General features: G+C 41.4%; 1 protein-coding gene across 2 annotated transcripts in view; it reads right to left on the minus strand.

Annotated features, from left to right (window-relative positions):
* The window catches only part of KLHL29 (kelch like family member 29), a 407375-nt gene that overhangs the window by 175021 nt on the left and 216782 nt on the right, over positions 1-15572 (minus strand). For both annotated transcript variants that reach the window (XM_053380853.1, XM_053380852.1), the window contains exons 4-5: positions 2749-2890; positions 1228-1770 (exon numbers count right to left, since the gene is read on the minus strand). In XM_053380853.1, the coding sequence (XP_053236828.1) occupies positions 1228-1770; positions 2749-2890 (685 nt within the window). The remainder of the gene's footprint in view (positions 1-1227; positions 1771-2748; positions 2891-15572) is intronic.

Below are 15572 nucleotides of genomic sequence, written 5' to 3' on the forward strand. Positions count from 1 at the left end.
GAGCTGTTCTGTTTTTTTGTTTTAAATAATGTAGCATCATCCCACAAGCCTAACCTTCCCTCAGAAAGCAAATGCATTTTCAACGACATGGTCAGAGAGAGCCGCTGTGTTCTTATCAGACTGAGAGTTGCCCAGAGAACATAACAAGGGAATGCTGTAAACTAAAAGAAACTTAACATGCAATGTCACACTTAATGTTCACATAGTGGACTGTCAGCAAGGTATATGCAAAGCACTATACAACAACCCACACAATTCTCACTTTTTTTTTTTTGGTCCCTGGGGCAGATTTGAGGGGTGGGCTGTGAAGTCAAAATGAGGGAAATAGAAGTGTGTGTGTGGGAGGGAAGCATGCAGAACCCCTTTGCGATTTTCTAGTGCAGATTTCCTGCCATGCTAATTTCCCAGCATGGATCAGATGCATTCGATTCTTTGGATGAAATAACTACTGCTCCTGGCCTGATAGTCTCTTGGAGAGTTAATACCAGATCACAGGTCAATTTCAATCAACACACTCTGAAGTACCACCTTAGAGGCTCTTGTTGGGTTGGCTAACCCTACCCAGTGTGCAAAGCCAACTAGAATGTTAGCCCAGTCCACACACACACCACGCTGAATAGGAGGAAATTATCAAGTGTCATATAAAAATACTGATTCAAAAGCCACAACTTAACCTAGAAAGACAGTGGGGTGGTTTTTACGTAAGTGTTCCTCACGGGGACGGGGGTGGGGGGGTGGGACGGGACTCTAAGGCAACAAGTGACAGCTGTCTCATGCACTTTGAGATGTGTATCTTTGCTTGTTTGAGGTACCCTAGAAAGTGTCATTCAGTGCTGAAACCAGTGCATAGTTTTCCCCGACTTCTCAGAGGAAGGAGTTTGTCATCTTTATGAAAAGCTGCCACAGAACACAAGACAGGAAACCGATGCTGGAATACTGGCAGAGGAACATCAGCACTGTGAGCACTCTAACTGGCAAGGCCACCTCTTATGTAGGGTTTTTGGCAGAACTTGAACATCGTTGACACATTACGTCCCCAAAGTACACATAACCCCAAAGTTGTTGTTTAGTCGTTTAGTCATGTCCAACTCCTCGTGACCCCATGGACCAGAGCACGCCAGGCACTCCTGTCTTCCACTGCCTCGCACAGTTTGGTCAAACACATGTTCTATCCCAGAGTGCAAAGTACAAAGCATGGAAAGCATGAGGAATTCTGGGCTAACTTACCTTTTGGATGCCAAGGATCCGTAAACTCGTACTTTCCCACACCAACCGTCCGTAGCATCTGCACGCCATTTGTGCTGTCCTGACTGCCCGTCTGGTTAGGAGGAAGCTGAGGAGCTGCCTGCCCATTGGTAGCCGGAACGCTATTAGGTAGGGCGGCTGAAGGCAAAGCAGGTGGTGGTGGAGGCAGGATAGGACAAGTCATATGACCATTCCCTACTGCACTGTGGCCCGGGTGAGTCACCTGACCAACCCCGGTCATAGAAGACATTGTAATGGGCTGGCTGTTAGTGTACAGAGGCTGGCTTTGCAGGTTCACAACCATGTTACTCAGAGGCTGTGAAGGCTGCTGCTGAAGCTGGTAATGAGCTGGCATTAATGGAAGCTGGGGGGTAACGTGAGGAGGGAGTGAGGGTGTAACTCCAATGACAGGGGCTTGGACGTTCACGGCTGGGCTGAAGGTCGGAGGTTGAGTCATCCCATAAGAATGAGTGATAAGAGTTGGCTGGCTACCTGCTGCAACTGTTGTAACCCATGGAGCTGTACCTGGAAAAAGGAAAGCTAGCAATAAGAACAATTTTGTACAATGCTGCTAATACAGTGGTACCTCGGGTTACATACGCTTCAGGTTACATACGTTTCAGGTTACAGATTGCTAACCCAGAAATAGTACCTCGGGTTAAGAACTTTGCTTCAGGATGAGAACAGAAATCGTGCTCCGGCAGCGCGGCAGCAGCGGGAGGCCCCATTAGCTAAAGTGGTGCTTCAGGTTAAGAACAGACCTCCGGAACGAATTAAGTACTTAACCCGAGGTACCACTGTATTCAATTCCCCCTGTTGAGCCCGTCCCTCCTGCAACCCCAAAGGAAGTGGGGGGAGGGATCTGGAACCACTCCAAACTGGCAAGTGCCTGGAAGGACTACGACATGGCAGGAGAGTGCAAATGTTGAAAATAGCGATCAGCTAGCAATACAGAATGTTTACAATGTTATGCGCTTTGCAGCTTTGTGTAGCTTAAGTATATGCTTCCAAGAAAATTATCCTCTTTCCCCAACGTGTTTTCATGGCTCCCTGACAAACACTTGGCGCGTATAATAACCGTGTTGCAGCCACTACAAAGAGATTGTAATTAGGCGTCTGGCATAGCTGCACATTGTATGATATGTGTCTGGAAGCCGGAAATCATTTCAGGTGGCTCTGGACATAAAAGGAGTTCTTAACATATTATGCAGTGGCGAGTTTTTTTGTGTTTGTTTGTTTGCTTGTTTTCTACCCTGGTGGAGAAGGGAAAAGAAAATGCTTTAATGAACTTGCAGGCATCTTAATACATTTATATTAACCCTGACATAGGAGTAACCTGAGGGGGTCTTTACAACTAGAAAGAAAAGCCAGCTGTAGCATGAAAAAAGGACTCGTGATAAAGTCTTATTTAGAGAGGTAATTGGAGAAAGCATATTGAATTTGCTTTGAACAATCCCTCCACCCACCCACCCAACAGAATTACAAGTAAGGCTGAAAGAATACCTGGGTTTTCAGTCTCCCTCATCTGTTTGGATGGGGGTTCGTCTGTGTCCCAGGGGGTAGACTGATTGATGGGTGTCTGTCCCCACCTGACGCTGGTTGCTAATCCTTGTGGCTGATTCTCTGTCTTTGAAATGCAAGGCGTCTGTCAGGGAACAAGACAATACATTGCATATTTAGACTAATTATATATATATTGCTGTTTTTCAGTATCACAATACTTTTAAAATAATAATAATAATAATAATAATAATAATAATAATAATAATGATGATGATGATGATGTGCACCCCACCACCGAGACCATTCCATTGTAACTATCCAACCTCCCAAAATTTCAGCACCTCTTGCGATGGTTTGACCTCTTTCTGTTTTAACAGCACAAATTCTACAAACACCCTCCATATCTCCTCAAATTCATTTCTCCTGCATATTCCCTGTCTTACCTTAATGGCACATGTTAATTTATCATTAATAGCTATATCCCATACCTCTTTATATCCATTCTTCCATTTTATATTCTGCTTGGTCCTTCCACTTCCTAGCTATAATAATTCGTGCAGCTTTCATTAAATTTGTGAGCAAGTCCATCATAGCCTGTGAACCTTCCACCCTATAATAAATTTATAATAATGCTACCTCTTGACTTTTGGCTAGCTTTAACCCAGTGATTTCTGTTATCTCCTTAAACACCCTTTGCCAAAAAATAGTATATATTTACACCCTCTCTTTAGGATAACATCAATGGCATCTGTATAACTTTTCACATGCTTTTTGTAATAGTTTTTTTATATATAAAAATTCATATTGCATTAAGCCAGACATAGACACAGAGGCAAAACAATTATAATGTTTTATTTTATGGAATGATTAATATTTATAAACAACACAACCACCATCGCTTTAAAGAAATAGGGGGAAAAACCTAAACACTTGCCACAAATTGTCAGCCTACAATTCGCTACAGAATTTTGACAATGCTGGTGTAATGTTTCTGATACTGGTCTGTCACAGAAGTCCGTATGCTTCATATCTAATTATTGATTTACTGGGGACTTCATGTTTTGCCATCAGACATCATGTTTTGCCATTTAGGTTGTGTCCAACACTAGTCATGCTCAGAGAAAACTTTGAAATTAATAAACATGGCGAAACTAGCACCATTAATTTCAGTAAGTCTATTCTGAGCAGAAGTTAGTTGGATGCAACACTTAATTTCATGCTTCCCATTAAATTACATTTTGAAGCTTGAATATATGCTCAGACAAACAAGTTCTGCTTGGTTCCATTCCAAAATATGAAAACCAAAATGAACAAAGCCCCAAGCCCATCAAATTTGGTCTTTCTTGAAAAGTGGATTGCGACAAATTACTGTAAAAAAGGTCTTAGTATTTAATGTTCAACAATCCCTAAAACTGAACCAATAAAGCAGAACCACACTATAGGAGTTGGCTGCAAAAGTGCTTATAATGGAAATGTTTTAAAGCTAAAGCTGTTAAAAGAAACTGTAAAGTGTTGAAAAGGGCAAGGTTCACTAATCACGAAGTGGGGGCATAATCAGAAAGACAGCTCTGTAGAAACAATCACACAAAACTAAATGTTCAACATGATAACTGCTGGGCTTTCCCGCTCTTCCCTGTATATTTGCCAGGGGGCAAAAATTGGAGGCTTTCAGAAATGAAAAACCAACCAACCAAGTCCTTTTTGTAAAGCTACCAGTGAACTATGTGAACATGAATGGTTTGGTTCTGTTGGTTTTGCTCCTCCTAGGCCAGAAGGCAGACACTGGTCTAGTTCATGTGATACGGTATGTCTAGGTAATTTTGGCATATAAGCAATATATAAATTAATAAACAATATACAAATGATAATAATAAGCCATACTACGGTTTGCTGGGACCACGCGAACCTACTGGCTCCCAGAGAGAAGCTCCCAATTGCTTTGCTCCTTTTAGGTCAATGCTTTGTAGCAGTTAAGCCAAGGCTTAGTTTAGTGTGTCATCCAAGCCCACAATCACAGTGAAGCTCTCTTCTCAAAAACCATAAGCTTGTTTGTTGTTGGCTACATATCATGGTTAAGGAAAACTATGAAAGTGATGTCCCAGGGTGGGGGGCAACATAACCCCAAAACCTCAACAACTTGGGTTTTTTCTACTAAAAAAAAGCTCAAACAATTTGTCTGTGTCCAGATTTTCACTTCTTGAACTATGGCAACCCTAGTTCAACCACGATCTTGGGTTTGGATGGCACATTAAGCACCAAACTAAGCTGGGAAGACTGGGGAGGAGCAAAGACCCTGGGAGCCAGCATGTTTGTGCTAAGCCATGGTTTGATAGAACGTTATGTGCGAATGAGACCATTATAAGTGTCCTTTGGCTGTCTCCAGAATCAGTGTGCAAACTTCTCTCTGCTGAAACAGTAGAAGAGCCTGCATCTGTTTGCCCTCATTCTTTCTTATCCTGCCTCTTCCTTCCCTTTCTCAAAACATACAGCTTTAACCAGGAGTTGGCAAAGTTTTTGTGGCTTGGGCACAAAAAACACTATTTCCGGCGCTCCTTCCAGCGCGGAGGAGGTGTGCACAGCTTCCCATTGGCTGCAGGAGCTTCCTACAGCCAATGGGAAGCCGGCCAGCATCGCGGAAGGTGGTCCCTGCTCTGCTCTGCCCCGGTTTAGCGTGGTACACAGGAGCCGACCGAGCGGGCAGTGGGGGTCCATGGGCCAGTTAAATGACCCCCATGGGCTGCTTGTGGCCCATGGGCCTTAGGTTGCAGACCTCTGCCTTTAACCATGAGAACACCACATTTAGCAACTTATGGTTTTATACAAAACTGATGCAGCTCAAAGCCTCCAACAATCTGAATTTGGCTTCAGTTTACACATCTGAAAAAATGTCACTCTAATAATTAAACGTGGATTTTGCGTGTTTGTGTAAATTCATTTTCCAAATTGGTGCATCTGCTTTCTGAAGTTACAACACCAACCAACTTCAAGAGGCACAGAACTATGTAACTAAGTGCTGGATTCCTATTCAAAAATACACCAAACACATCTATATTAGTGTATGGTTTCTGATCTGGTCAGGGGCTCATTTCTGCAGAGATGATATTCACTGGAGTGGCAAATAGGAAATAAGGACATTCTATGCATGAACCAAAGTTTACTCTTATTTCAGGCATGCATCTGCAGAGAATGCATCACATATCCTGGGTCTTAATGGCTCAGTAAACTTTAATACACATATCTAGCCTATTAGGATCCTAAGCTAGTATGTATTCAACCAGAAAGAAGCTACATACTAAGTTAAAATAAAATCATAATACCTAATAATGGAGTTCAGTACCAGGCGCTACAACTTGGGAGAAAGAACAACCTTTGCAATGTTCCAGTTTATCCTATTTTGAAGCTTAAAGAAAACAACACCCTGGATTATTTTTGCTACTAAACAAAATGCTATTTTGGAATAGTTACTCATCTCTTGTCTTGATTATATAAATGCTTCCTTTGTATTTTCAGAAGTCTTAATTATTGAACATTATAAAAAGGGAACATTATGTGCACATTGGAACACAGGAGCACCCTTTTTAGATCCAATTATGTTACGTTCATTGACCACTGTAAAGAGACGGGCTTCATAAAACACTCGGCAAACATCACAGAAAGTAATTGCATTATGCTGTACTTAGCTTTCATGTTTCAGATGCTTGTTTGAATTAAACGAGGGACACATGAAAGAGGTAAATTGCTAGAAACACTCACTCAGGTGTGCATTTCAAAGCGGGGGAAATGGAAAGGTGAAATGTCTACTTGCTTGAAAATACAACCTCTCAAGCTTGTGTGTGTGTGCTATTAAACAAAAACCCACATCTCAGAAAGGAATAGGAAATTTTAATACAGGGGTACAAAAATATAGTCCTCTACTGACATCATGGTATGGAGGTCTGGTAGCATCTTCTAATGAAGAGGTGGCCTTGAGATGCTGTTGGGTCTCCAAATCCCATCAGCACCAGCCACTGCGATAAATGGTTGGGATAAAGGGAATGGTGGTTTAGCAACATCTGGAAAGCCAGAGGTTAGTCATCCCTGTTGTAATAGAAAAGCAAACTGATCTACTTAAAGCAGTAAGAAAATATGGCTAAACTTGAAACTACAACTTCTTTTTGCAATTGGCACCTCTTTACTTTCTCTGATGGAAAATGGCCAACAGAATGCTACCCAACCCAATCACTGTAAAGCTGTCTTATCTTACTGAACATAGGTAGCTTAACACCTGTGACTGACATGTTGACACTGTATTTTGGGAGTGATTTGTTCTTATGTGTCTATTATTATTTCCCTTTCTCCTTAGCAATCATATGTTTTGGTATCTTGTTATATTATTTCTGCATTGTTGAACATGCTAAAATATAATCATCATCATCATCATAAGTGGGACCTGGAAGTTATGTCCTAGGAAGGATAAGTGTCAAAGGGGGGTGGGGTGGAAACACAGCTAGACCCACTTACAGTCATATCTCGGGTTGAAGTTGCTTCAGGTTGAGCGCTTTCGGGTTGCGCTCCACGGCGACCCGGAAATAACGAAACACGTTACTTATGGGTTTCGCCGCTCGCGCATGCGCAGACTGTCAAAAATGACGTCACGCGCATGCGCAGAAGCCGTGAATCACGACCCGCGCAGACGCGGGTTGTGTTCGCTTCTGGATGCGAACAGGGCTCCGGAACGGAACCTGTTCGTATCCGGAGGTACCACTGTATTTTCAAAGCCATTCAAGATTGAGAAAAGGACGTCTACCTTTCCCTTGTGACATGAATCAATTAATGCGGGATAAGCTGAGATTGTAAGAGGCCGGGTTTACAAAAAGCTAATGAAAGCTTATTTTAAGATGGGCTGATTCCTAAAGCTAATAAAGAGTGAGTAGAATCAGGCACTCACATGGAATCATCAGTCATAACAGGAAGATAAAATTTCTACCCGACATGTCTTTGGGGAAGCCTGACTGGTTCCCTCCTGTTGTTGCCCAGGTTACAGACACAGCAATACACATACCAAGCAAGACAAACTAGGTTTGCCGACTCCCAAAATGGAGCTCAGTTTGGGCACTTAAAAAAATGCAGTAGCTATGTCAAGCAGGTGAGAATAATTACTTCTTGGTGTTGGAATAGCAACCAAGCTGACAAGTTATGCCCCTGTTAATATTTGTTTATTCAAAGTATTTTTATATTGTCAAGAATACAATACCAAGATAGAATCACAGAATTGTAGAGTTGGAAGAGGCCCTGATGGTAATCTATTCCAAAGCATCCATGACAGATGACTGAATATGCAATCCTGATTGCCTTACATTAGTTTTATTTTTATTTTTTTAAACACATCTACCAATTTAACACATCTACCAATTCACATTTTAGCACATTTTAATATGGCATGCAATAAAACAATTCAATAGAAAACAACAGCTAAATAGGCAATAAAAACAACATATTATAGTTACTGTAGCTTGAGGAAATAGATGCTCCTCCCCTAGATGTCCCCCAAAGAGGTATCTGAAGAAGTGTGCATGCACATGAAAGCTTATAGTAAGAATAAACTTGGTCTCTAAGGTGCTACTGGACATTATGGGATGCGGGTGGCGCTGTTGGTTAAACCACAGAGCCTAGGACTTGCCAATCAGAAAGTCGGTGGTTCGAATCCCCGCGACGGGGTGAGCTCCCGTTGCTTGGTCCCTGCTCCTGCCAACCTAGCAGTTCGAAAACATGTCAAAGTGCAAGTAGATAAATAGGTACCGCTCTGGCGGGAAGGTAAACAGCATTTCCATGCACTGCTCTGGTTCGCCTGAAGCGGCTTAGTCATGCTGGCCACATGACCTGGAAGCTGTACGCCGGATCCCTCGGCCAATAGAGCGAGATGAGTGTCGCAACCCCAGAGTCGGTCATGACTGGACCTAATGGTCAGGGGTCCCTTTACATACATACATATATATATATATATATATATATATCGATTGCATCAGACCAACACAGCTTCCTACCTGAACCCCAAAGAGATATTAGCAATTAGGTATTAGTTGCGGTTCCAGATGCTGTGTGACAGGATCTGTCAGGGTTGGGCTCTTGGAGAAAAGTAATAATGACAAAACAATGTCTTGGAATCAAATTGGCCACAATTTCTGTTTGCTGGGTGATAATTCCTTCAGGGTCGATCCAGGATGCAGGATCGTGCTATGGTGTGCATTATTATCTGGGCAATCCCTCCAGGATGCCCTTTTGGGGAGTTCTATGGCTTGTTAGTCCCTGTCTGTACATCAGACAGAACCCTTCCCCTTGGACCCCTATAATCGTGTACCCTGATACTCTGACTGAGGAAACAGGGGTTGGGTCCTGGCCCACCCCCTCTGCAAGACTAAGGATCCAACCCAATGCCTTTTTATGCCATCCAAAACTTGAACCATGCAAGTGCGAGTGCAGATAGTTTAAATAGAAAGGTGGTGGACCTGTTTGAAGCCAGGCAGGATAAGGCTTCACTCAAGTCCACTTCAAATGACTCACCTACAATGGCTGGCAATTGGGCCGTTTAAATCAAAAGTTGTCCTGTGATTGGCCCAATCTGATTTGAATTTTGTGGGCCTTCCCATGCACCCAATGAAAGAGACCACAAGATCAAAGGGTTTCCCTCCCCTGACATTGCCTGTGGTCATGCGACCACCACTGCTCATTGACCCAGTAAGCAGGTTTTGTTCCCAGTAAGCACTCTGGATCCAGAGTGGTTTTTCCCCAGACGTGGACACACTACCATCTTCTCAAAGCTGGCAGGTATCACTTAACCCTGCAATGACACACCCAGTCAGCCTTTTTTCATTACCTCGAATCAGCCATTATGTGCCATGGGGTTGGCTGGACAGCTACAAGCACACTGTCCACATCCTCAGGCCACAAGAGCTGGAACTGGCCCCATAAAGCCCAATCAGATGGTGAATTGGAAGCCTCCCTGTCCTGCTAATATGAAACAATACTCCCTGGGATGTAGCAGGGGGGTAAGGGAAGCCGAGAAAAGGATGGTTCCTGTTATATCCTCTTTCTGAGGCAGTTAAGTCAATTTATAAATCTCAAAGTCGAACTCATCCCCTGCACAAGCCCCCAGCAGTAAAAAAAACTACAACAACCTATTTTCCCTTTTTCATCACATGAAATTATATCTGTCCATTTATGACCCCATCTGCTAGCTTCCGTACAGCATACACTTTATATTTTTTTCTCCTTAAGATATGGCATATACTTTCAGTAGGGAATATACTGGATGTTGGGATTATAAGAAGCAATTTGGTGAAATTAAAAATAGCCTTTGCATACAAGTCTAATTTTTCTCGAGACCCTAGAGAACATTTTTAATTTACCCGAGCTTAGTATCTGCAATGTAGCATGCAGCCAGCCAGAATAAAAACAGGAGCAAATAAAAATACTTCAAATGCACTATTATATACTGTTACATGCTTATATGTACATATCAATGTACTAATAACGTATAACAGTAACCACAGCAAATTTTTGAATAACTAATTGTCCACTATTCCCACATTCAATTATGATACGGTTTGTTTTTTTTAACCACAGACCTTCCATACATGAATTTCTTGCTCAGATTTAACCAAACTGTGCCTGCTGCTCTAAAATTAAGAAACCATTTTAAATTGCTTTTGTAAATTACTGAAAAAACATGCACTCTAAATAGAACTCTTGATGTACTACACACAGAGATGTTACTGAAAAGATAGACGTGGCAGCTTAAACTGAGCTTCTCGGGAAGGGAGAGAGAGAAAATGTTGCTACCTGAGAGACAGAGAGAGAGAAACAGAAAGAGATAATGGCTTGCCTCTAGAGAGTTGCTCTAAACGTGCACAAGAAATAGGAAGATGGAATGAGTGGAGTTGCAGCCTGGAGGTAGAAGACATCTGGCAGGTGTTTCAGAACTACAATATGCTCCCTGACACTTTTTCTTTCTTTTTTTTTAATCTTGGACTGAGCAAAATATCTGTTCCAGAACTGAAGCCACTATTGAGGAAAGACGGGGGAAGAAGCAGAATGAAACCTAATTACATCTGCCTCAGATTACATAATAATCCTGAGACTTCTGCAGAAGCAAAGCAGCTCTTGGTGGCTCTTAAAGACTAATGCACACCTCTCTTGTTTATATATTCCATCTAAATATCTGAACTAAGATCCTTAAAATAAGAATGGTGACTTTCACCACACAATGGAACCATGACAGTGTGTAAGTGAGTGTACATATATGTGTGTATATATGTGAGAAGATGGGACGCGGGTGACGTTGTGGGTTAAACCAGAGAGCCTAGGACTTGCCGATCAGAAGGTCGGCGGTTTGAATCCCCGCGACGGGGTGAGCTCCCGTTGCTCGGTCCCTGGTCCTGCCAACCTAGCAGTTCAAAAGCACGTCAAAGTGCAAGTAGATAAATAGGTACTGCTCCGGCGGGAAGGTAAACGCCGTTTCCGTGCGCTGCTCTGGTTCGCCAGAAGCGGCTTAGTCATGCTGGCCACATGACCCGGAAGCTGTCTTCGGACAAACGCCAGCTCCCTTGGCCTATAGAGCGAGATGAGCATGCAACCCCAGAGTCGGTCATGACTGGACCTAATGGTCAGCGGTCTCTTTACCGTTACCTATAAGTGAGAAGAGTCAAAAAGGGGACATGCTGTATAGAGGGACCATAAGAGTCATCTAGTCCAACCAACTGCAATGCAGGAATCTTTTGCCCAAGGTGAGGCATGAACCCACAACCCTGAGATTAAGAATCTCATGCTCTACCGTTCTGGTAATTTGTACTTCCGCTGTCTTTTGGACTACTTATAACATTGCTTTGTTTTGTAGTATGAAAAAGGAACTACAAAAGAAAGCTATTCTGTTCACAATTAAGGCTGCAATCCTAACCGCCCTTAACTGGGAGTAAGTCTCACTGAATTGTGGTATCATCTACAACACACATGCCTGTTCCTTGTATATTTGAAATTGGTGGGGAGCAACAGTATCTCACAGCAGAGAACAACAGCAGTAAATGAGGTGCCCCAGATATATATGGCTACTGGGGAGACGCAGCAAGAAACAAAAGAGAGTGGAGACCAGCTGAGGGACACCAAATAGGTGAAATAGCTATGATTATCACAGTCATCAACAACATCCTGCCCCCCGATTCAGGTTCTGTACGTGAGGGTTGGAAAGTGGCCAATTGGACAACTTTACTAAAAACGATCCAGGAAATTGCAGACTTGTTACATCTGTTCCAGCAAAACTGGTGGAAAGCATTATTAAAGATAGAATTACCAAGCATACAGAAGAACAAGTCCTGCCGAAGCAGAACCAGCATGGTTTCCGCAAAGTTCTGTCTCATTAGACTCCTAGACTTATTTAGGAATACAGTGGTACCTTGGGTTACATACACTTCAGGTTACATACGCTTCAGGTTACAGACTCCGCTAACCCAGAAATAGTGCTTCAGGTTAAGAACTTTGCTTCAGGATGAGAACAGAAATTGTGCTCCGACGGCGCGGTGGCAGCGGGAGGCCCCATTAGCTAAAGTGGTGCTTCAGGTTAAGAACAGTTTCAGGTTAAGAACGGACCTCCGGAACGAATTAAGTACTTAACCTGAGGTACCACTGTAAACATTTGGATACCGATGAGCCAGTATACAACGGTCTGTTTTGTATGCCAATATCCCAGGGAGGACCTTGCAGCTGCTTAGCTCCTCCATGGTCATTTCTCCTCCCACACCACATGGAGTTAAACCAGGGTGTGGCTCAGCATGTTCTCCAAACACAGGCTTGTGGTTAAGTTCTCTTCTCATTAACAACTAGCTGTAGAAGAGGGCACATTAAGTTTAGCAGATACCATTTGACAAAGTAGCTGAGCGACAGTATCTAGCATATCGAAGGCTCACGACCTACTCGATGCATGCAGCAGTTGTGAGGCTTTTAGATTACATTTTTCGTATTTAGTTCTACGGTCATTGTTGTAAGTTACTTACATTTTTAAACTGTTGCATGCCTTATATTCTCATTGGAATATGTGAGACATTTCAAACTGGAAGGGAAGGCATTCCTAAATCAACTGTAATCAGCTGTCTGTATGAAACTTGATGAAAATTATACTTGCCTAAAATAACAGTACGCTCTGCGTGTGTGAAAAGCTGACATTTCTCCATTCTCTACCTCAGGTAAAACCTGCATGCACTTAAAGGCCTGTTGTTTGGAAATTTAGTCTATAGTCTACAGTGTCAATAACCATTGTCAAGAAGACAAGTCTCCATGATGTTTCAATAGTGTTACCCTGGAGATAACTCTGTATTTTATAATTCTGTAATGAAATTACATCTAGCATTGTGGGGGGAGGGGAGCCCTTTTTTTGGTCAATGAGAAAACAGTATCAGATGTGACCAGTAACACCCTACAACACAATGTTTTAATTAATATTAAACATGTAATAGGCACATGAATAAACAACTAAGAGATCAACCTTATCAAGCATGTAACCTTTCTGTAAACTAGGAACAGGGAACTTGTGGCTCTTCAGGCATTGTCTGACTACAATTTCCACAACTTCAAACCATAGGGCATGTCTGACTAGAACTGATGGGAATTGGGGGTATTACAAAATCTGAAGGGCCACAGGTTAGCCCACTTTGCTGTAGATTCTCTCAGGAGAAAAATAAAGTACAGTGGTACCTCGGTTTTCCAACGTCTCCGTTGACGAATGTTTCGGTTTTCAAATACCGTAAACCCGGAAATAAATGCTTCTGTTTTCGAACACGTCTCAGGAGTCGAACATGACATGTGGCTTCCATATTGAGTTTTCAAATTTCAAACATTTTGAAAATCGAATGGTCTTCCGGAACGGATTACGTTCGAAAACCGAGAAACCACTGTATAAGCAATTTCCAAAAGGGTTTCTAAAGTTGCTGATTAAGTGCGTTAAATTAGGATTTCTTTCGTACAGCTTTCATTGGATTATTATTATTACTATTCAAATTTGTTAGTTGCTTTATCTTGCCCAGGACCACCCAAAGTGTTGTATTCCATGTTAAGCATCTGGAGTAATTACCACTGTCTGGTTCCCATATGTACAATCACTAATGTGAATTCCTATTTCACTCATAAAATAGAATTCCTATTTCACTCATAAAACATATTGAAACAGTGAAGGAAAAATCCACCCTTTTCAACTCTTGACAGTGAAAGGTGTGTGTGCTAAGTGGTGCTGGATATATAACCCCAAAATGATGGAAGGAGTGATAATTATCTGATAACTCCTTCAGACAGCCTTTTAATTGTGCATTAATGATTATCTGTGCTCATGGTGCTATCAGGACACTTATATACAATCCTGATTCCAATACTGTTTCAGGATAGACTTTACTGAAAACTGTAGTATGGAAGGATTGGATGGATGCAGGCATTATGACTCTGGATCAATTGATAGATGAGGAAGATCAATTCTATACATTTGCTGTGTTATAAAGATAAATGCCACTTAGGAGGTGGCCCAATGGAAATATTTGCAATTGCAACATTTGTTAATAACCCTGTTTTGACCAACAGCTTTCAAACCGTCTAAGACACCAGAGATAATAGAACAATTGGTTTAAATCCTTTGAGACTAAAAAGCTGGTGACTACTTTTTATAGATATTTGGTATCAATAAATCAATTTGATATGCAGACTCTAAGAAACAAATGGAATAAAGAATTGGAGGTTCCTATAGGGGTACCTTTACCTTTACTTTATATTACCTAGACAGCGAAAGAGTGTTTTAGCTTCTGTAGCAAAGGTGTCAATGGGTTTTAAATTACGTCTTATGCTAGAAAAACTATTACTTCAAATTTATTGGACACTGTTACATCTGTATAGAAAGGGACCATCTACAACAACATGCTGTTGGAGATGTGAAAATGCTTCTTTGAAACAAATGTTTATGCAATGTTCTACACTTATGAAGTTTTGGGAGAAAGTACTAGATTGTATAAATATTATTTTGGGGGGAAAGCTAGTACTGTATTGCCAGAGGATAGTATTACTACTATATGTAATTTGACAGCTAGTCAACATAAATGGATTCTCCACGCCCTCACTACAGCTAAAAGACTTATATTGATCCTCTGGAAAGATAAATATATGCTCCCCTTTAATCAATGGATAGAAGATATGAGAACTCTTGCAACATACAAACCAATAGCTTATAGACATAGACTGCATATGGACAAATATGACATTTTGAAGGTATTCATTTAAAATATATAGTAAGTTATACGTAAATGTATATATATATAATAACAATAATTTTACTTATATACCTTTGTATTAGACAACTATATAAAGAATTATAGATTTGTTCCATATTTTTATTAGGGCACTTTTTGTTTCCTTTTATATTTTTTCATTTTATTATGTTCAATTGAAATATTTTAAAAGGATAGACTTAATTGTTTCGTCCCATAACTTTTACTGCCTGAAATTCTCAAACCTTTTACACCATAAATTTTCTGGGTGGCTGCTGTTCTGTCCCATTTTTGTTGCTCAATAGTGCAAGAGTGCCCCTCCATTGCTAGAGAAAGAGATCTATATATCTAAGCAATCAGATTGAGAAAGGAGTAGTGCTCAGGTGTTTGTTCCCAGCTGCACAGCTAATGAGTGAAAGGTGTTACAGAGCAAATCCACCCAGTGGCAGGTATGAAATAACTTGTGTCCAGTTTTGCAAGGAAGACAAACTTTCATTTTCAGTTGAAGATCAGTCTGTAATTTTCACTGACAATAGAAATAATCTGTGATATTTT

This window comes from Podarcis raffonei, chromosome 3, assembly GCF_027172205.1.
Source record: "Podarcis raffonei isolate rPodRaf1 chromosome 3, rPodRaf1.pri, whole genome shotgun sequence".
NCBI classification, from domain to species: domain Eukaryota; kingdom Metazoa; phylum Chordata; class Lepidosauria; order Squamata; family Lacertidae; genus Podarcis; species Podarcis raffonei.